General features: G+C 39.3%; 1 protein-coding gene across 7 annotated transcripts in view; it reads right to left on the reverse strand.

The window, feature by feature from the left end:
* Nucleotides 1-595: 595 nt before the first annotated feature.
* The window catches only part of ECHDC1 (ethylmalonyl-CoA decarboxylase 1), a 36,118-nt gene continuing 14,192 nt past the window's right edge, over nt 596-22,521 (reverse strand). For 4 of the 7 annotated variants that reach the window (XM_072332582.1, XM_072332581.1, XM_072332577.1 and 1 more), the window contains 3 exons: nt 19,518-19,570; nt 17,608-17,688; nt 597-1,385 (listed from right to left, as the gene is read on the reverse strand). In XM_072332582.1, coding sequence (XP_072188683.1) covers nt 980-1,385; nt 17,608-17,688; nt 19,518-19,570 — 540 coding nt within the window. In that variant the 3' untranslated portion in view covers nt 597-979. Of the gene's footprint in view, nt 1,386-17,607; nt 17,689-19,517; nt 19,571-22,521 lie in introns of all 7 variants that reach the window. The other 3 variants (XM_072332584.1, XM_072332583.1, XM_072332580.1) reach the window with 2 other exon arrangements.

A 22,521-nucleotide genomic window follows, 5' to 3' on the forward strand; every position in this document is an offset into this window, starting at 1 on the left:
CCAGGGCTGGCTATATCCCTTCACCAGGTGCTCAATCACTGGATCAGGCCATGACCTAACAGTTCTCATACACATGGTTATTGAGTTCCAAGTGACCTGGTCTCTCAGAGCCCAAATATGTACAGTAGTACATATTTGGGCTCTGAGTTAAGGAAAACAAGTCTTTCCAGACAAGTCTCCCATGAATGCTGAAGTACTGAGGAGAGCATGCAGTTAAAACAAATAAATCTTATTTGGGAGCATTATACACCACGGCCTTCTAAAATTTCAAGAAGATTCAAAGTGAAAAATGAAGTCTGCAGCTTTGCATGTGCCCAGCAACACAGACCCAGACTGTGGGAATGCACACATGCATATGTTGGCAGCTGGTTTCCAAAGCTGTGAGTAGACACCTAAATGCACTTAAATAATGTCTGGATCCACAACAGCAAACAAGGCCCACAAGCTCTTCAGTGAGTTAGAACTGTATATACATACTTCCTGAACAATTATAGCAAGAACTGACCAGAGATGAAAAAATTATACTCTGATCAGTTTTCAAAGCTTCAAAGATGCTTTAAGGCACTGGCCACATGTTGGGGAATTCAGCTTTTATAGCTTTGGGCACACCTGTTCTGTAAATAAAGAAACCTCTCGTCTCTCACACAATTCATTTCTATACCAGTTAGAAAAAAAAAACGAAATTACTCCAAAGAAAATAATCTTCAGCCTCATTGCAAAATAATTATATTCTATTCTAAGCACAGTATTTACCTTTACATACGAATTCCACTAATCTCCATTCAGTGGGTGATTAGAACAGTGAAGGATCTCCTGGGGATTACTCAGTGGTTGCACACCAAATACGTCTGCCAGACATGAATGAAAGGAATGTTAAGAACTTGTTCCTTTAAACTGGCATTACACGATTCAATCTATTGTCTGCTTTGATGAAAGCTTCACATGTAAGATAACGAGAATATTTATTATGAATTGGCCATCATTTATGCTTTTGTCTTCTAGCCAATGCCTCCAAATTGGCAGGCCCACCCCACACAGTTCCAAAAACATCTTTCTCTGTCCTTAAGGCAGCTTCCAGTGGCAGTTCTCTTCCAGCTGTGACCACCTTTTTTGCAGCCCGAATCACACTCGCTGGACCCTCTGTGTACTGACTCAGCCAGGCTCGAGCTTCTTCTAGTGATCCAGTTTCATCTGAAGAAGACAAGGTCCCCTCTGACAGCCCGAGACGCAGAGCTCTCTCAGGGTCCACCCCATGAGCCCCGCTCAGCAGCTGGAGGGCAGCTCTACTGCCAACGATTCGTACCAGCCTGGCAGCTCCTCCCCAGCCTGGCACCAGGCCCATGTGCTTATGGACAAATCGAATCTCACTGCCTGGTGTCATCAACCTGTCAATGAAAAACAGACATTCAGAGGTCAGTCTGGGCAGTGACTCCAGTTTTCAGCTCTCTGGTATTTGCTTCTCTATTTGTTCCCTCCTGCTTCCAAATGAAAGTGCAGTCTGACAGTCTGCTAATTACAGCTAGAGCTGTAATATCTTAACTTTTACATCACTGGTGCTTCATTATGTTTCCTGTTGTTGTTCTAATTTAGAGAGTCCACCCAAGTTTGATTTTCTAACTACTCACTGCAGTAAAAGGAAGGTCAGAATGGATGTTCTATTTAGGCCACACAATGCGTAACAGAATTCTATTTATGCCTTATGGTGGGTAAAAGAATTGCTCCTCTCCAGGAGATAGTTTTCAAATATTTCACATCTTTACTTTGTTTCCACAGTCTGTCACCTTCTCTGTTTAAGAGCTTGCCCCAGGGTTGATTAAGCTCTCTGCTTGCAGGAGCTCTGCTGCAGTGAATGGTACTCTCTGCATGGCACTCATACTGACACACCGGGTTAGTGGAAAAAGTCTCTCGAAATAGAAACATGAAGGACAGATGTACAGAAGCAGGCCAGTATTTCTCATTCTTAAGATATGCTTCTGTGGCGTGGTTGCTTGCTGTTACTTCTAACACAAGGCCTGTGAATTATATGTGTGAGGCAGATTAACTTCCATCCAAACACTAACTGGCTTTTGGAAGATAAAACATGTAATACTAAGATCTACGCATGAGTTTGTTTCCCAACAATTCAGTTTTCTATAATGAAAATACCAAGTTGAATAGCTTTAAAAATGGAAAGAAAAATCTTTAAAAGTGGATCTGCTTCTGGAAACTCACTGTTCCCAAATCTGCGTAGTTATTGTTAATTGTGAGTTTGTTTGGTTGCTTTTTTTTCCCCTTAATGAGAGCACTATCAGCATTCATGATGCGTTACAAAGCACCAGGGCTGAAGAGCTTACAATACTTTATCCCATCCCCAATACAATGCACAAAGGCAACAGCTGACATGCCAGATTGCATGAAAGCCATTTTGTGGAGACAGTGAAGGAAGGTTAACGTGACAAAAAGAAGAGAATGGTGTTGCAGGTGAAGAAAGGCTTTTAGCTAACATGAGCAAGTGCTTCCCAAATGCAGCAAATCCCAAGGCGTTCAGGTCCCTCCTCTTCAAATTCTGCAAGCATTCCAAAATTCCTTTCTTGCTGCAGCCTACTTTGCAATTTGCTGACACCCAGTGTCCTATTGGGAAAGCGATAATGAAAACATTATGAAGGGCTTAATTCTAGCTGTGCTGAGCAACACAGAGCATTAAAGAAAAAAAGAAGTGGTCATATTCAGCGAGTCACACCATGCTAGGTGATCTGTAGGCAGCCTCATAACACAGCCACAATGGGTGAGTAAGGTGGCGCCCCATTTGTTGAATCTGAGATTGTGTAGGCACTTGGGTTCAGGTCATAGGGACAGACATGTCAGTGAACACACTGTGGGAAGGTTCATGGATTCATCTGGTAAGTACTGGCAACACAGCTGGAAGTTCACATGTAAAGCTGAGTTTTATATTAGAAGCATGGCCAATCCCTCAGTACCATCAAGAGAAGAAAGAATTTACTGTGTGGGAAAGAATTTGTGACCCTGCTCTGTTGTCATCCTCTTCACAGAAAATGGAACCAAATGAGCTGAAAGGAAAATAAATGAGTTGTCTGGCTCCAAGTTCCAGGCTCTCACAGGGATTCACCTCTCCATATAATGCACCTTCCAACAAGCACCACAGAGAAAACTAAGTGGCCAACAGAAAGTATAAATGTAGTCTCTGTCTGTCTTCAAACTTAAGGAAGATGTCTGGTTTCTCAGGTTTTTCAACTATGAATCCTAAGTTATGTCACCTCTTTTAGAAACCGCCCATCACACTCTCCATTTAGTTACTCTGCACAATTCCAATCCTTCTGCTCAGGGAAGTGAAGGAGACTTGAGCTCAGATTTTGCACATTCCTAAAGGCAAAGGTTGCTGATAAGCTGCCTGGAACCAGCCTTGAAATATCACCAGCTGCAGCCTTGCATAAGTATTTCCCTCTCTGTTTTATGAAAGGGGTTGAGTCTGTCTTCTGAGACATGACAGATCTGATCTAACGGTAGATGAATTTATGTAACAAAAAGTACATCAAACACTACTAAACACGAAGATGCAGACATCAAAAAAACGGAAGACAGAAGCACCATTCTATTCTTGAGCTGTTTATAGCTTATTCATCTATTACTGGCCCTGTCTGAAACACAACAGGAGATGAATACAAAATGAGTCCCTGATGTGAGTTAGTATGCTTGTGTTTGTCTTCTAGGTCAAGAGAATCAAAATCTGTGTCTCCTACATCCCAGGGGAAGGTCATACAACAAGGCTCCTGGACATATGCCTGCCCTGTCCTAAGAAAAATGAAAATCTGTTGCATGACAATGCTGAAAAAAGCATTTATCAACCATAATTCATATACAGTGTAACTGAAGGACTTCAGAAGCAGAGAAACGTCCCTCAGAACAGTGAAATCTCTGTATCTTAAACGCAGAAGAAAAGTTAAGGTAATAGAAGCACTAAAGAGCAGCATAAACCTTCTCTAAGAACATTATAACTCCATGTTACAAACACTACAACACCTATAGGAAGAGAACACAGCTACCAGGGGCCACATCCAATTTTGGGTTTGTCATCTGAAGCAAATGAGCTGCAGCAAATATTCCTGCTGTGCATCTCAACGTATTCTCAAATCTGCTAAACGTTACAAACCCTCCACTTTCAATAGGAGTCCTTTGCTGACATCTTATTGTGGCCACAAACTGACTGTCACATCACATCACTGACAATGCACGTGAGAACACCATGTTTGCCACTACCAAGCCAGCCGAATGAGTCCCATCCTTGAGCAGGCACACTTGCTTCCTTAAAGGCAGCGTTTCTTTTGAGCTAAGAGTGATGCTTCCTGCACTAATGCACCTTCCAGCTACTTGAAGCTAGAGCATACACAATGAAGGCTGAAAATGTAATGCAAACTGAAATGTATGTTCTAAGTTTTTCAAATCAGCTTTTTATAGCACTCCTGCTACTGAATTGTTCCATTAGGTATAATCAGCTCCTTGGGTAGAATACAGACTGTTTTACAGTCTGTGCTGGTCCTCATTTCCTCATCTACTGAACTTCTGGGGTTTGAATTAAATTCAGCATTGACAAGGCAAAGGCACTACTGACAAATACCACATTATGCATTTTAAAAGTTTCTGACATTATGATTCTGAATGCCATGATGGAAAAAGGGATGCCTAAAACATTAAACGTGCTGTCAGCAACCTGGATTTCATTCCCAACCCTGTTTGATTCTCAGTGTCATATAAGGACACAGATCCTTACTTCCAGTCTTCTCCTGTGATCTGGCCCGACACACATCAAGGAGGGAGGCAGCCAGCATCACACAGGGCTGCAGCACCTGGTTCTCAGCTACGGTTGTCCTGGAGAAGGCAGCCAGAACTGCAGGAGCTGACTTTCATCTCTCCCACAAATACTTTGGCCTCCCACCACTTCCTCTCAAGTCTCCAGTCAACACAAATAACAGGCCTTTGGGTCAAATGTGCTCTCTAACCAAATATGTTAGCTAACTTTTTCCATACATTTTGGTAACTCCATGAAATAAATCTATATTTTGGGTAAATCTATAAGGTGATTGTTTCTACAAAGTGATGACTCTTAAAAAGAGAATCAAAGGCCCTAAGATGCTCGGTACTCTGTGAAACCAGCAGGAATGCAGTACTGACATCAAAAGCTTTCAGACAACAATCTAAACCACATTAAGCACAGAAACATAATAAAGAAGAAACAACAACAGGAAAACGGTAACAGAAAGAAGGGAACCAAGGGCTGAACTTTTCTTTTAACCACCAAACAGTAGAAGCTGTTCAATAAAATTCAATAAAATTTTGCTGATGTCTATGTTTTTATAATACACCCATCAATATGCCATCAGCTTAATTAACTCTTGTTAAATTAAGCAACAACTGTGCAAAACTGACAGGTGGCCAAAGCAGCTTTTTAAAATAAATGCTGCTGGGAAGTGTAAGTTCTAGGGTTTATTAGAGGTCAGACATTACATTGCCAGTAGATGGTGTTAATTGTGCTAACAGAAACTGTTTCACCACGTGGACATTAACATTTGAGGACTTGGCTTATGAGTGATAAAAGCTCATGAGTAACTAGCTCAGGATTTTGCACCTTTGCTTGGTGAGTATTAACAGGACCGTCAGCAGTCACATTAGCTCTTAAATCCACAATGAACTGTGAGTTTGAACATCCCAAGTCCACTGGCCACTTCTTCCCCTACTCTACTGCAGCTTCCCTTCTCTCAAAATACAATCCTTGCCCCATCATCTCACCTGCACACTGTCTCACTCCACCTTCCTTACACTTCTCCATCATCCCAAGTGGCACAGAAGATGGTATTGATGGTGGGTCCTTGCTTGCAGCCAGTGTCTGTGACTCAGGCAGCAGACAGAATTATACAGGTAATATCCATACTTTGGCTTCCCTTTCCTTTTCCTCCTCATGTAAAACCCACCAAAACAAAAACAAAAACAAACAATACAAAACAAAAAAAGAGCAATGCTCTTAATCCACAAAATACTGCAAAAGATGTGCAACAGATTGAGTATTTTTAGCCAACTAAGGTGTTCTGTGGAGCAATAAGTTAAAATCAAGTAAGGGAGAATTGTGTCTCTTGAACTTACAGCATCAGAGTAGTAAATAAACTACCAGTTCCTCTATCTGTGTAACAAAAGCTCTGATTTAGGAACAAAAGCCTTTTACTTCAGCTTGGTCCCTCACACCACATAGATCAAGTATTATCTTCCAGACAGCATACTACATCTTCGGCTTTGCAAAGAAAATAGCTTTAAAGTAGACAGCTGAAAAAGTTAACTTTAGATGAGGTAAATGTGGGCACTTGGATGTAAGAGAATTTTCCTTAAAAGAAAGAAGCCACCATATGTTTCTTTCACAGGAGGAAAAAGCACTGCCTTAGGTCTCTAGAGTGCAGTACATACTATAGGATCTGAGCAGATGGAATCTCCCATACTGCCCATCTTGGCACATAAAAACCAGAGTCCATCTGTGCCTGAGGAGATGCAAGTATGCAAAGCAGCCTTCAGCCAACAACAGAATAAAGCTCTTCCTATAGCCACAAAAGTGCCAAGCAAACCTACAATCAGTGCAGTCATCCTGAAGCTTGGGCAAGGCCATCACAGAAGCAGTCAGGCACTGCTGCCAACGCACACTACCTTGAATGGTTCACAAAGCAGCACGTGACCGCAGTTTGGATACTAGCTGCCTTCTCCCCATTTTCTTTAGCAGGGGGATGGCCCTGCAAGTGATCTCATGCTCAGTCAACCTCTGACACCTGCACGTCAAATCTCAGGCAGAACAATACCTCATACCTTCCCAGTTGATATATCTAAACCCTGCACTCCCCACCACACACGTACAGATGTTAATGCATGCAAGAAACTGCAGAATGTTCTTGGCGTCAAGATACTATGAAAGTCAAATTCTTAAGACCTTGTATATAAACTTTCTGTGGCAGTTTGACACAAAACTCCTCCAGAATCCTTTAACAACAAAAACAATTTCTGGGTATAATTGTGAAAATAAGACTTGAATACGAACCGCTGCCTTGAGCCACACAAAGCCTGATATAACTAAAGCGAAGGCTCAGTTCATGTCAATGCAGACCTAAGCTGGTAATTTAATTCACTGCAATTAAAATATAATATTGTGTTCTATTAGTGACAACTTGTCTTGAATAAGTATTCAGTCTCTCAAAAATATTCCTAGGACTATAAATCTTATTAGAAAGGCTAGGAATACTTTTATTAGTTTCATTTTTAATGGAAAATAAGCCAGCTCCTAGTTTTAGGTTTGTTCCATATTCTAACACACAAGCTTTCCATGGTTATTACAGCCAAGGTTCGACTTCAGTTCTTTTCCAACCTGAACTATACCCATATTCTATGAAACTCCCACTAAAACAACAGTCAAATTAACCAGTTATTTTCACAAACAAAATGGATGCTGAAGTAGGAAGATACTGCAGGAAGAATATTCTGTAGAAGAAACCTCCAGTATAAGACCAAAATAATTTAGGCAGTCAGCAAAGCTGATGATGAACAGTTTCCTGTCCTTATTTCAGCCTTCCTGACAGATACTGTTAAAATAAGACTGTCTCCTCCAAAAAGCAAGCTGGGAGTAATTAATCCATCTCTAGCTATATTTTGCAGGGTCTCTTTAACACTACACCACCAAATAATTATCCAGGTACTCCATCAATGGATTATCTACATAAAACAGCTAAAGATTTGTCTGAAATTCAGCTATTTTACTACACCCACTATCATCAAGAAAACATCCCTGTTTTCTGAAAATACTAACAAATTGATTTATCCTGGGAAGTAAGTCATAATTTCATCATTGTCCTTCAATCTCACTTAATCAGACAGGCTCTAAAGGGATCAAAAAGCCTTGATTATAAACGTAATGAATGACTCCTTGCTAATCATATTTAGCAGATTTCTCAATCTCGCAATGCAGTAAGTATCGATCAGCCATAACTGCTCGGTTCTCCCCCAGCACAACTTACTAGTATTAATTTCCCCTGCTTTTCTCTCATATCTTCCGTCTCATGGAGAGCCTCTCATGTTCCTACCCAACACAGAGAAATAATAAAACAATTAAGTATCACAGCAGTAGCTGTTTCAGAGCAGTGATAACATGAAGAGAGACTTCCAAAATGAAAATGCTGTGAAACTGATGAAAAAAAAGGAACTGACCACAACAGTCCATGAAGACTGACATCATAAAAACAAACCTTCAAATCTTTCCTCTTTCTGAAAATCCTTTTGTCATAAATATATGGACACCTATATGGTATAAACATAAAGAACACAATGAGAAGATGGTTTAAAAGAGTTTGGAGAAACCACGTCCCATGTGCATGTACAATGGCACAGCGTTGCTCTGCAATCTCAAATTTCACCAGGGTCAGAGGACACTGTGCATATTAGTCATCTCTCCTGCTCATAAACAGTAATCTGTACTCTTCACTATAGGAATGCACTGGAAAGATGTAGATCCAGTCAGCTCTCTCAAATCCTTGTGGGGATTAAAAATAAATAAATAAATCACAAACACATCTTCTTTACTTGAGATTTAAATACATTAAAATGATATTCAAGAACCAAAATAAAAAAAAATTCTCCCAAGTACAGACAGCTCTACGTGCTTTCTAAAACTCAGTGTCAAAGGAGTAGGCTTAAGGACAGCATAACAAATCTCACCAGCAAGAGAGCTCGCTTTTCTTACAGCTCTTTTCAAACTGCCTTACAGATTATACAGAATGTTATTTATAGTTACGGAATTATTTTGTAACACGCTTAGCGCATCCACTTCCCCCTGCTCAATGTTCACATAAAGTAGCCTAAAAGAAACTATCTCACATTTTGCCAGCATGTATTGCCTTTAACTTTGTTGCTGCCCTCCAGTCAGATTTTTCCAATGCATCTTCCAGAACTCTTAAGAATTAAGGTCAAAACATGGACTCAGAAATAGACTCCTAGTTACAGACGTGTTACCTTGAACAAGAGCTAACACTTCTGGGTTGGCTAGGGAACCTGAGTCCACATCCCAGAGCTGACAGACTTTAACAGTGAGAAGCACGTGTGTGGGGAAACATAACTGTTATTAACCATCATTAAAAGATCCTATCATTCTTTCTCACGTCAACACAGAGTCAAGTAAAATGTGGAAAAAATAACATGGTCTGTATGGGGAACTGTTAGGTTATGGCCTGAACCAGTGACTGAGCACCTGGTGAAGGGGCAGTGCCAGACCTGGGAGCAAATGAGCAAGCTATTCACCTGCATGACCAGAAGGAGTGGTTCACACCTCCCTAACTTCATTTAATGGCTGGCAGCTGCAAAGGAAGCATTTCTACTTGGAGACTGCCTCCTATGGAGCATTTAGCAAGCCCTGATCCTCAGAAAGGGGTAAACAGTTTCTTAATTATTATTGGATCGTGACCACTATCTTTCTTCAGTTTAAAGCAACTGCATCTTCTGCTGTCTATCCTTACAGTGTCATATTTTCAACTAAATGTAGAGATTTACTTGTTATATAGTAAAATTCTGAGAAGTGGATTAGTGGATCAAAAAAAAGGAAGGCATACTATCAAAAGAAGAGTTAGAGGCAACAAAAAAATCATGCAGAGATGGAATACAGAGACAGTGAAGTTGAAAATGCTGAACAGGCAGAAGTCATTTTAGGAGGAATGCAGTTTTCAAGAATAAAGAACTTCAGGTACGTGTAATTCCACCACCCATTGCCTAAACTTTGAGGCACTCAATGGAAGGTGAGCCTCTAAAAGGTACAGAGCCAACTCAAAGACAGTACTGTTTTCAAAAGGAAGAAGCAATACTGTTACTAGGAAAAAGGTCTACTGAATAATAGGATTTAAACTAGACCAAAATCAGTCCAGAATAATGACTGGAGCATGGAAAAGTTTTATTTCTCAAACAGTTTCCTGATCAGGTGAGAGGATAAAACAGAACCAGAAAGACTGTTAATTAGAGTGAGATTATGGAAGGGAAAAAATAATGCAAGGAAAGAAGTTGCTGTATATAACCCCCAAGGAATCAGCCTCATTGACTTGGCCACCCAAGTCTTCTGTAGGTGATTCTCATTGTAATACCTGCTGCAATTAATGATGATGGCTCTTCTAATCTCCTTCTGAAACAGAATCTCTCAAAAGTCAGTTAAGGATGAAGGTTCACCCAGCAGCTGTGAATTAAGGGTTTTAGATCTACTTTTTATTTTTTACCTCAGGCTGACATTTTCTTGCCTGTGGCTTCACAGAGAAAAGCATGCCAGAAAAAAATTATATATGTTCTAAAAGGTATAAATGAAGTTCAATATTGGAAATTATAGAGACTTTTTTTTTTTTCCTGTAACAGGAATGAAAAATTGAATTAGATGACAGATCACAGGGCAAGAAATAGGCACGCAAAAAAGCATGACTGATTAAAGCTCCAAAAGCAGTATTAAAGGAAGCAAAAAAAGAGTTTTCTTCTTTTTCTTTTTTCCCCCTGTCATTTAAAAAAAAAAATAAAAAAATCTGACAGGAAGGAAAATTATGTGGCTCAACTTTAAAGGAATCAATCCATTTCCCAGGCTCTGATGTGGTTTGCACACCCCAGAAGGCTGGCCAGGCTGCTCAGCTCTGAGGCAGCAGGTCATGCTTCCTACCACCACATGCTACATGCAGGTATCAGGTGGCCCCGTTACAGGTTTCAACATGGTAGAAATGTTACACAAGACGTGGAACTGGTCCCTTGTCCTCGCTCTCATGCCTGAGCACTCAAGGTAGCTTGGAAGACCAAGAAAGAAGCAGGAGACTTTGAAAAGCTTTATGAAAGCGTGCAAGGCTCCCAGTATGTTACAAAAGCACATGAAAGAGAGAAAACAAAACAGATAGCTATTCCAGGGACTGTAACTTCACTGAAGTGTGCAGTATGAACTCTGATAACCTACCACAAATCACCAGAACCACAATGTGGGACTGAAGGCCCATTATTCATAATGTGGTGCCTGGATCCCTTTTCCCTCCCTGCAGATATACAATATAGCTGTATAGTATATACCATGGGTTCCACTGCATTTTCCCTGCCTTGTTGCAAGTACTGATGCCCCTCCTACTAAGACTCTCTTCTAACTCCCATTTATGACTTATTTCTCTTGCCCTGGTGTCAGCTCAGTGGGTCTCAGCCGCAGTTAAACTGCCACCTCCATTATCACACTATTATTTACAGAGTAGTTTCCATCTTCACACAGGACCTTGGCCTTGCCCATGAAGCAAGTTTCAGCTACTCCTTACAGGCTGCCAAAACCTAAAAACACAAGTGAGTGAAATCCAGAATAAGGCTCATATAAAAAATTACTTATGCTAGAAACCTAAAATGTTATGTAAGTCTTTTCTTATGAAGAAGAAACTAGAGCTGTTTGGAATTCATTCAAATAAAGGCTTTTAACAGCAGATCTGCTTTTTGGACTGGAGAAAAAAAATCCATTAGAAAAGATCCACAGTAATATTTTACAAGATTTTTTTTTTTTGTAATGAAAAACAGCCATTCATAGGTAACTTTTTTTTTCCTTTCAGATATTAATAACCTATATTAATAACCTCAGTTTCCCAAATTGTTATTTCTGTCATATGTGGTTTATCAAGACCAAAGCAAGCCAAACAAAGTACTCCTGGACCAAACTCAAAAGCTTCTTAAAGCAGGAACATTTCAGGGTCATGTTCTTTACTTGTCTCTCATAAAAGGGGAAGGGGGAGCTCTTCAAAAATCTGGCTCAGAGATTGACATCTAGAACGTCAAACAGGCAAAACTCATTTTGTTCTACTAAACTCAGCTGGTTGGAACGTAACAAAGTTTCTTAACATTGACCCTAAGAGTTGCAAGGTCTGAACCGCTCTAGTACTTCAGGATGTGTCTGACATACCACATTTCTGCAACACTCAGCATTAGGGACTTAAAAACTGTCATAACATCACACTAACAAACCTTTGCAAAATCAAAGGGCACAAGGCACACTGAAATTCAGCTCTGGGTGCAGTGTTACTGATGCTGAATTTGCACATCCTACGCAGCAATTTCTGACTACGGCAACAAGATCATTTCATATCACTGGTGATTAAATTATAACATGTTGCCGTTTTGTCAGGATACCACACTAATGAACTGAAGCCTTTTTTTAATATATTATTTTTATTTTTAATGATCACAGTGGTTGTTTCAAGTTTTCCAGATATTACATGATTTCGGAGCTTGTCTTTTCTCTTATTTTTTTGGTGTTGGGGGAGTGGTGTCACAAGGACATACCAAAAAGGCTTAAACAGAAAGACTATGTCAACATTAAAATTCAACAGTAACCTAGCTTCTCCAGCTTTTAGCTTTTTAATATGTCAGATCAGCTATATTGATGAGAAAGTGCAGACAGTTTCATATCACTTACTGGTGGCACATTCAACCGTGGGTTCTTAAATGCACAGAAATTAAAGGAAAATGGGAATTTAATGTAGGAATTTAAAATGTTATTTATTCCTTACTGTAACTGATGAGTTACAGCAGTAGCGACTCATTTCTTACAAACTACAGAATCCAGGAAGGAAGAAGCTGAACCTACCCATGCTTACAGGTTCAAAGAGTCTGCATTCTTGTTTTACACAATTTTAGATCAGTCAGGAAGTAACAGGGAAAAACTGAGGCAAATCTAACAGCTCCCTAAAGCCAAAAGACTGTATTTCCTTCCTCTCCTGTTTGTCAGCCTCTCCTAGATGCTTAGTTCCACCTTCACATTGGTTCTAGCCATTTCTAGCTTTCTGCAAATCACTCACTCCAGAAACAAAAAATATCTAGCCTTTCCATTACTTTTAGGTTTGATAATTGACTCATATGGGCATTTCCAGTGGTGCGTGGCACATGAGTAAGCAGTGAGTGGAATAGAGCAGCAGAGACACTTTCCTCCTCAGGAACTGTTCAGTCAGTTTGCCGTAGTTTTGAAATCATAGTTCAGTACAACTCCAGCTCATAGTCAGCCGACTTGAATACATAAATGTCTCTCAGACTTTACATTAATCAACTTGTGGAGGTATCTGATATTAAAAAAAAAGATTAATTTTGGCAGTGAAAATCAGCAGTGGAGTGCCAAATTGTGGAGGCTGTTTTATCTACACTCGGCATGAGTCACTTCACAGATGCAGTCCTAAGAGATGATTTCCTTGCATTTCTACTCTTCCTAAACTAATTCTTCTTGAACCTAGAATGGTTCCCCATAGTGGAATGACAGCCTGGTATCTCAACAGGAGTTAGCAAGGATCCAATCCTGCATTCCCTAAAATCTGTCTTATTTTGTTTTCCACTGTCTGGGCTATCTCTATTATTCCTGCATGGCAGAGAATAGCTGTATACAGAAAGGACATAAGGTTGCCTAGTGTTAGTGGTTTAAAGGTAAATGCTGAAAACAAAAATCTCATTCATTCACAATAAGATGGTTTGGTCTCTGAAAAAAAAAAAAAAAAAGAAAGAAAAATGAAGTAAACCTCTATAAAAAGATGACTTCAAAAAGAAAACTTCACCTCAAATTCATATTATGTTTCTGTTACTTATATTTCCAGTAAAATCAGTGGTCAATTCGAACTGTAGACAACCATACATAAAATATCCTTTGTGTGGAAGACTGTAAAAGCATGAGATTCAAAATCCAATTAAAAATAGTAGCTAGCTTCTATAATCCATTGCTCCGACAATTCATCAGAAAATTATTCAAAGAAACCTCCCAGGGTTCTAAAAACATGAAGTGGTGCGTAACTGCAATGAAATTCTAAAATTACCAACTGATTCGAAGGGCATTTTATGTGTGGATACATACACGGACTCACACACATAAATGTGAGAGGGAACTTCAACATAGCTAAACAAGTGATTGGTGGCATACAGTAAGCACCTAAAGTTGTGAGAACACGTTCTTAAATTTAGCTACTGATTCTGTTCCTGACAATGTGCAGCAACGTTATTTATGGAGTCACGTGTAGCAAAGTTGGCCTGGATTCTGCATGAACTCGTGAATATGCGAGTTCCCTCCTGTAACACTGTACCATTCATATCATGCACTCGCCAATACTGAGACACTCTTTTTTCATTTTGATGTTTGTTTTTTTTCTTGTTCTAAAGGAGCAACAAACGAACTGTAAACTGATAAAAGGATGAGTGCCTACAGCTGAGAAGTCAGTCACAGTGGGCCTACATTTATAGCGCCTGTATTCCTGTCATTTTGTATAAATTACATTTAATGCATGCTTGTAAATGTACATAAGCTAATCATTACAAGAACACAATGGAAGCTATTCAACAATAGTGTATTTCAATGCATTTTTTATGTGTTTAATGGAGTACACCGATCACCTTAAAATATTAGGAAGCACACTTACATGTTTTACAAAAATACAGAAAACATCTGAATAAAACACAGCAAGGCCAACATGGTATCAGTGCATTACCACCAGTATAAGCTCCTCTCCTTGTTAAAAGCTTGATTATAGAATCATAGAATCACAAGGTTGGAAAGGACCTACAAGATCATCTAGTCCAGCCATCTTCCCTTTACCATACCTACAGAGAACCCCTAAACCATATCCACCTAGCTCCCTATGCAGACGCCTCTTGAACACTGCCAGGGATGGCGAGCCCACCACCTCCCTAGGCAGGCCATTCCATTGCCTGACCACACTCTGAGAGAAAAAGTTCCTTCCTATGTCCAGTCTAAACCTCATCTGATACAACTTGTGGCCATTTCCTCAGGTCCTGTTTGTTGCCTGGCAGAAGAGGCCAAGCTCCTCCTCATCACAACCTCCCTTCAGGAAGTTGTAGAGTGCAATGAGGTCTCCCCTGAGCCTCCTCTTCTTCAGGCTAAACAATCCCAGATCCCTGAGCCATTCCTCGTAAGACTTGTGCTCCAGACACCTCACAAGTTTTGTTGCCCTTCTCTGGACACATTCCAGGGCTTCGATGTCTTTCTTGTAGTGAAGAGCCCAAAGCTGGACACAATACTTGAGATGTGGCCTTACCAGAGCTGAGTACAGAGGAATGATTACCCCTCTGCTCCTGCTGGCCACACTATTATTATGCCATTCCTAAAGACAGTAAATGCCTCTTTCAATCATTGGTGCTTCTTAGGAGGTAAAATACCGCTAAGGACAAACAAAAACAAGGAAATTGGTCCCTTGTAATTCAACTGTGCCACATCAGTTCCACCTCAAGAAATTACAGTCGATAAACTTACTTTTTAAAAAAGGCAATCATACTTCCCGTTCTATTGATGAAGCATTTTGACATTAATGGTATAAGATGTGGGCAACTTTTCATTTTTATACTCTTGCTCTCTGCTTGGAGATATTCCCTTTTACATAGGACTCACGTGGAACTGCAGTCTCTATCCTGATTACAACAGCATTAGAGAAAAAAAAAGGGCAGTGTCAGGGAAGTGTATTTTTCAAACACACTCAGGTACAATGAAGTCCATTCACCAAGAGAGGTACATCTAGACTTTTACAGCTGTACAAACATCAAAAAGAACTACACCGATTTCTCAAAAGCACGAGTGTGAAATAGAAAACAGGACAGTTCAAAACACAAAATTAGCTTTTCTGGCTATTGGCTTTTAACCTACTGATACTAATATGCTCAGAGATTACCATGTTCTGCTAATTGTACAGACAGATTCATTGTCAAACTTTCTGCCTCATACCTAATTATTAGTCTATTGCCTAGCAACTCACTGTAAGCAAGTCTTGCTCTAATTCCTAAACCAATCTGTAAACTCCACGCTCCTTAACTTCATGCACTGTGCAAATACATGACATGCTTCAGGTTTCCACACATAGAATTAATTCCACTTTTTTGTAAAATTGCATCACTGAGTCAGGTAAAAGGTTCAACATCACAGTCATTTGTGTACTTCACTGAAATGGCTGCAGTGCTGAGCAGAAATGCAATACACGCTGCTTGGCAGCAGAATCCCCCAGCTGCCTTCACAGATTCAGAAGAGAAAATACTCAGCAGTGGCACACTGAAAAAAGTCTCGATTTCCTGAAACTACTAAAAAGCTCTCCTGCCCAAACAGGTTTGACACATGCATAGTTTTACATTGCTCAGATTTACAGAAATAGGCAAGTGAGATAATTATAGTGACAGAAGATTAATCTTCTTAATTTTCATATCAGAAAAAGAAGTCTGAAAGGATTTTCATTACCTCACACTTGTCTAGAGAACAATTTAAAAAACAAACAGTGTGTTAATGATCCTAAAAAGACCTTGCTTCTTATGGAGAGACATACTGCAACAGTCCATACGTAAGCCAAGACTGAGGATATCTTGAGAAAACATCCTCTTCCAGATAAAAGGTGGAATAAACTAAGATGATTTCTCATCCTTACCTTTATGTCAGTAATAAATGCACCAAACTTCATGTAAGACCTCCCTAATCCAATTTTAAACGAGCTGGTGGAAAACAGAATAAAAGACGACCACAAGAACTGCCCCTGGAAGAACAGTCTATTAACACCAGTAATATCTTAAACCACATCAGCTGTTTTAAAATTGAATTGATCCACATTTCTACTCCAGTACAGATTGAATCACGTGGAAAAAAAAATTGAGTTGAAAATTGAGAATCAAAAGCAGCCACAACTCACTCATTCTCTCTGACCAGTTTATTCAAGATAAAAAACAAACTTATCTGATTTGCTCTCAGGTTCCTCTTTTGGCATCTCCTGATTCAAGACAGTTTCCTCAAAAGAAACTCAGTCAGTCCTCAGAAGAACCGGGATTTTGTTGCCAAGCACTGAAATCCTCAAATTCAGGAGCAACGTAGAGAAACACAGTATGTTTCCCTAGCTTGTTTCTGCTATTAATTAAGCCCCATTTGCTGCTTCTGAATTGCTATTATTTAGTTGCAGTGGATGAGTGTGGTAGAAAGCAATGGAAAATTGATCAACAACTGTAGTTATTGCGAAAATTATGGTAGAACATCAGAGGAATTGCAGCTGCTCACTTATGCAAATAAGAGCTACTTGACAATGATTATAATTATACAGTATGCCAAACAACATAGCTGGAGTAAGAGTAGAGTATATATTTCAGAGAGCCAAAAGACTTCATTTCATTATGCTCATATTCCTTAAACTCCTCTCTGGGGATAACACGATCCACCTTCTTTCAGTGGATTTGCAAAGGACTCAGGTGTATTCCAGCCAACACTACAGTTGTCTAACAAGTCACCTTTTACCAAATATTTATAATGCTGCAATGAAGAGGCTGTAGTGAGTGTTACTGTTCAGTGATAGTTCCTAAAGGTCCCCACTGCTCTTGTTTTACACACTGATTCTAACTGTGTAACTCAGCAGTGAAACATCTCTCCTTCGTACTATCATAGGAAAAGATGGAGTTCTCTGAAGTTTACTGACCTAATTCCTAATGCCTTGGAATCCACAGACATGACTCCAAGAAAAAAGCAGTACCTAATCCTTACTACATTTCATAGGTACAGTCATTAAATCATCAAAGCAACGTGGTGACTTCTCAAACTGTTAATCTTACCTGAAATCACACGCCGTGGTAAGTTCTGCTCCTCCTCCAAGTGCCTTTCCTTGGACTAGTGCAATGCTGATCAACGGCAACCTAAGCAAGAGAGTTTTGTGAGAAAAATTCATGTGTTAAAATTCTAGAAATGATAAGAATTTAGACTAGCTCAGAAAAATACACCGTTCCATCTTATTCAAATAACTACATCTTTGCAGATAAACAGCACAATACCAATTCCTCTTACGCTGAAACAATTATTCCACAATTAATACAGGATCTCATGAAGCAGCAAGACAGAAATAGCGAACAGAATCACAGCAAAGCAGATCATGTATTTTGTAATGGAAAAATATATGCTACAGATTATCTGCAAGTAGAGTGACACAAGACTAAACGCTAAGTCAGTATAGCACATAGAGACGTAGATAAGGACTGCACAGCTGGGTTATCTGAAAATAATGAGATTCAGTGTAACAACCTCAGCAGCTTCTTCAAACAGCAATGCTACCATCTCAACCAACAACATTTTTTGGAGGACAAAACTGTCCTTTGAGGATAACAACAATCTGCTACCTTTGATGATGCTGTATTTAATCACATTCAAGGTAATTTAAAGGACAGAGGGAAGGAAAAGTACATAGGAAAAACCATTTCTATTCTCTACTCATGAAATTAATATGAATAAACAATGACTGACTTGGCATATGCTAAGTAACCAAAGAAACGAAGATAACTAGTCAATCCTAGACTTTTCATGCTGGTAGAACTGTTTCATTTTTTTCCTAGGAAGGAATATTTAACTCATCGAACAGTGTTGAAAATACATTCAGAAGTCAGCCTTCCCAACCACAATTGTGTATTTGGTTTTATTTCTACTTTAACAGAACCCGCCGGAAGAAAGAAATCTCATTATTCCTATAGTCTATGGTGAACAAGAAGATAAAGTCCAAGTGTCCTACATCCAGAGTCATCTCATCTGTCTGAGACACTTCCTTCAGGATCATAGTTTGCCTCAGCTCTCTCTGACCCCCTGTAAGACAGATTTGGCCAGACAGCAATTTAGTGCTCCACCAGCACCACAAATGGAACACAACGCAATACACTCTAAGTCAAGGTCCTTGCGGTGAGTCCTTAATCTTCATACATCATCTTCTTTCTTACTTTGCCACATCAGTCTTGATTATATCGAGGCCAACTTATACAAATTAATGCTAATTCTGATCCTGAGGATTCCTTACAACACAGTATTAGTATTAGTAAGTCATCAGCCTCCAGGGCAGTTTTACAGAATAAAGTAGCTCATAACATTTTCTCATATATACTACTTGAAAACAAAAAATAATTATCTTTCTGGGGCCCTGAGAAGACAAAAAAAAAATAATAAAATACTGAACCTACCACACACGCATGCAATAGAAATGTGATTTCCTAAAAGAAGCTAGATCTGAAGGAAAGAAAAAAACAAAAAACAAAAACAACAGAAGCACCAGATGGTAGAACTGAATATGTTCTTCTTATGAAGTGGGAAGGTTAAATAAATACATTAGATAAATGTTACCTGCGTAGGCTGTAATAAGCTGGCCCTGCTTGTTAGTTAAGAACAACTGATTTCTAGCGATGCTTCTAGTATGCTTCAGATAGTTCTAATACCTTGATTTCCTTAACTCTAGTTACCTCCTGGCCCCTCCACATACAAACTTACAGGTTGCTTCCCTCCCCATCCCTTCCCCCTGTTTCAATCCCTGGAAAGTCTAACAATGGAAACTGTCATGATTTAAATTAAATCTACAGATACCTGAATATCATATGCAAATACAAGCTCTGGGATTCAAAACTATATGCTTAAACATCTCATTAAAGAGCCTGCCAAAACAAATTTCAACCATTATAATTACTTTAAAAGAAGCACAAAGAAAATATATTACCTCATGAGTCTGGTTAAGGTATTTTGCATAAACATGCACATATTCATCCCATCCTACAAAGAATAGAAAATTTAAAAATGATGAGTAATTCTAATGTGACACAATTAAACAGAGTAGTTATGAGTATTCATTATATTCACTCTAACACGGTTTGAATTTGGTTAATCTTGCTCAAATTCCAGCCCAAACCTACTAAGCACCGAAAGAAAGCCTAGTATTGATTGAGTAGATAACATACAAAAACTCACAATCAATTATTAGAATTTCAATTAGAATTAAGACACTATTAAAACAATTGCAAGTTTCTGTGATGTGAAATTTTACAGCCTTTCCTCATTTTGCTTCTCCCAGGCAAGCATCCATAAAGAGCTTTAGACCTCTATACAGGACCATGCATGGTTCCAAATTTTATACTGTTTCAAATTCACAAAATTATAGACCAGGTAAAATTTAGCAACTAATTTTTTTTATTGTTTGGATCAAAAACATTTCAGCTAAACAGAGGGGAGGAAAGAAGAAAGACAGAAGATCATCAATTCCCTCTCCCTTGTGTCTTATTTTTGGTTTTTTGTTGTTTATTTATTTACTAACATCAGCATGCAAACAATAGTAACTCAGGGAACAACTGTTTCTTTCTCTTCCAGTACAAGAAGCAAGGAGCTTTAAATAAGGCAGGTTTCTGCCAGATTCACAACAAATATTTTGTCCTACAATATACAGTTAAAACTGTGTGAGTTTGCAGCAGGATGCAACACTGTGGCCTCTCAAAGACTACATGCGAGAACAACTAGATAGAACAAAAGTAACACCTTCAGCTCCAATGTTAAGTCAAAAATTGCTAGATGCTAAGAAAATACACTGAATCAAAATCATTATCTACCTGCCTTCCCTGTTCTACACACTCTTTTCCAGGCATACAGCGTTGACCAGGAACACACCATATAAACATGGTTGTATATATGTTAACTGAGATACACATGTACCATTTAATCCAGTTTAAAAAAATAATTAGGTAACAGTATCAGCTTGTCTTTCAAAATATGGCAAGAGGAAAAAAGAACAAACATCACTGTACTGACAGCAGCTGTCAAGAATCTGCCTTAATTAAGAATTCTGTCCCATACCTCAGGGAAAGAAAAGACATAGAAAACCTTTGTTATCTCTTGGAATTGGGCCTTGCAAAACAATAGGTCGATATCAGCCAATTTATGGTTAATTTATTAATATATTCTCAAGACCTACTCTGCCCAAAGCCAAATAGCACTGTTTTTAGGGACAGACCTCTGGAAGACAGAAACTGCCATGACAGTGGCTTCACAGGAATCAGTTCATACAGCTTCACTATATTAAAGGCCTGCTTGAAAAATTCAGTCTGTTGGTTTACAAACAGAGGCTTTTGCTATTGACTGCAGTCACCTTCTACACCCACTAAGATCAGTAGCAACATTTCCACACCAAATTAAAGAATACAATCTTCCATTATAGCTGCCTTAACATTTTTTATCAGGAAGTTCAGAACTCACACAGTTATTCACGGTATCAGTTCTCAAACACATACTTGAACAGGTTCCATACTACAACCACAAGGATGCAGCTGCAAAAGCTCAGCAGACAAAGGCACTTCCAATCCATTGCAGCTGAGTTCTTGTATTCAAGATGGCCACTTCAGTTAACACCAGAATTCGAGATGTATATAAAGAAAAACTAATACCAGAGCTGGACAACTTGATGAATGTAGTTATGACTGATCTGAGAAAAATAAAGGTCCTCCTTTAATCAACCAGTAGACAGATCACTGTGTATCATATGGAAGAATGTCTAAACAGAAAACACCTTGAAAAAAACAAAAAATTCAGCTAGCTTGAGTCTCAGCCAACATAATTTGTTGAAAGTCTTCCTTATAAAAAAATTAAGGTTACTGTGAAAAATTTCCCCCTGACATCTAATCTAAGCCTCTCTTCCTTTAGTTTAAAACCATTCCCCCTTGCCCTATTGCTCTCTACCTATATAAAAAACTTCATTTCCATCCTGTGTATAACATCCTTTTACATACTGGAAGGCCACAAACAGGTCTCCTCGCAGTCTTCTCTTCTCCAGACTGAACAAGCCCGGATCCCTCTGTCTGCCATTATAGGAGAGGTGCTCCAGCCCTTCGGTCATTGTCACGGCCCTTCTCTGCACCCTCTCCAAAAGCTCCACATCTTTCTTGTGCAGGGGGCCCCAGGCCTGGGTGCAGTATTCCAGATGGAGTCTCACAAGGGCAGAGTAGAGAAGGACAATCCCCTCCCTCGCCCTGCTGGCTGCCCCACTTCTGATGATGCTCAGAATACTGCTGGTCTTCTGGGCTGCAAACGCACATAAAGCTTTTCATTTACCAGGACCCCTAAGCCCTTCTTGTCAGGGCTGCTCTCAAGTTCTTTTCTCAGTCTGGTTTCATGGCTGGGATTGCCCTCACTCAAGTGCATCACCTGTCATTGCTAAAAGTTATGGGCTGAAGCAGCCTCACAAAACAGAAAAAAACAACCCAAAACACATTAGAGACACTTGTGGACAGAAAACTTAAATCTTCTTTTAACCTGAAATCAAATGAAACTCTCTGATGGTTTAGGAGTGGGCTATTGTGAAGGAACTCACTTCAGAATAAATAATTTGAACTCTCCAACAGAAACATAAAGCAATCAGGTTTAACTATTCTTAGATCCTTTCTGATGACTTGCATTTTTATTTAAGTCCTTGGGAGAGATCTACATTCTCAGAGAAAGTTTTCAACACAGTTGTAAGTAATACCAACATATTTCCTTATGCCCAGTATTTCTGCTAAGGCTCCTAATCTTTACATGAGACCTATCTCCAACTGCAGTGTCTCCGAGTAACTTATATAAACATACAGACAGAATACTAAACATCAAATAGAGGATGGAAGCAGAATCGCTGAGAATTACTCAACACAGAAGTCTGAAAGAAAGCCTAGACTGCAGATAAGGATAAAAAAAAAAAAAAAAGC

Source organism: Excalfactoria chinensis, chromosome 3 (genome assembly GCF_039878825.1).
Source record: "Excalfactoria chinensis isolate bCotChi1 chromosome 3, bCotChi1.hap2, whole genome shotgun sequence".
Taxonomy (NCBI): Eukaryota; Metazoa; Chordata; class Aves; order Galliformes; family Phasianidae; genus Excalfactoria; species Excalfactoria chinensis.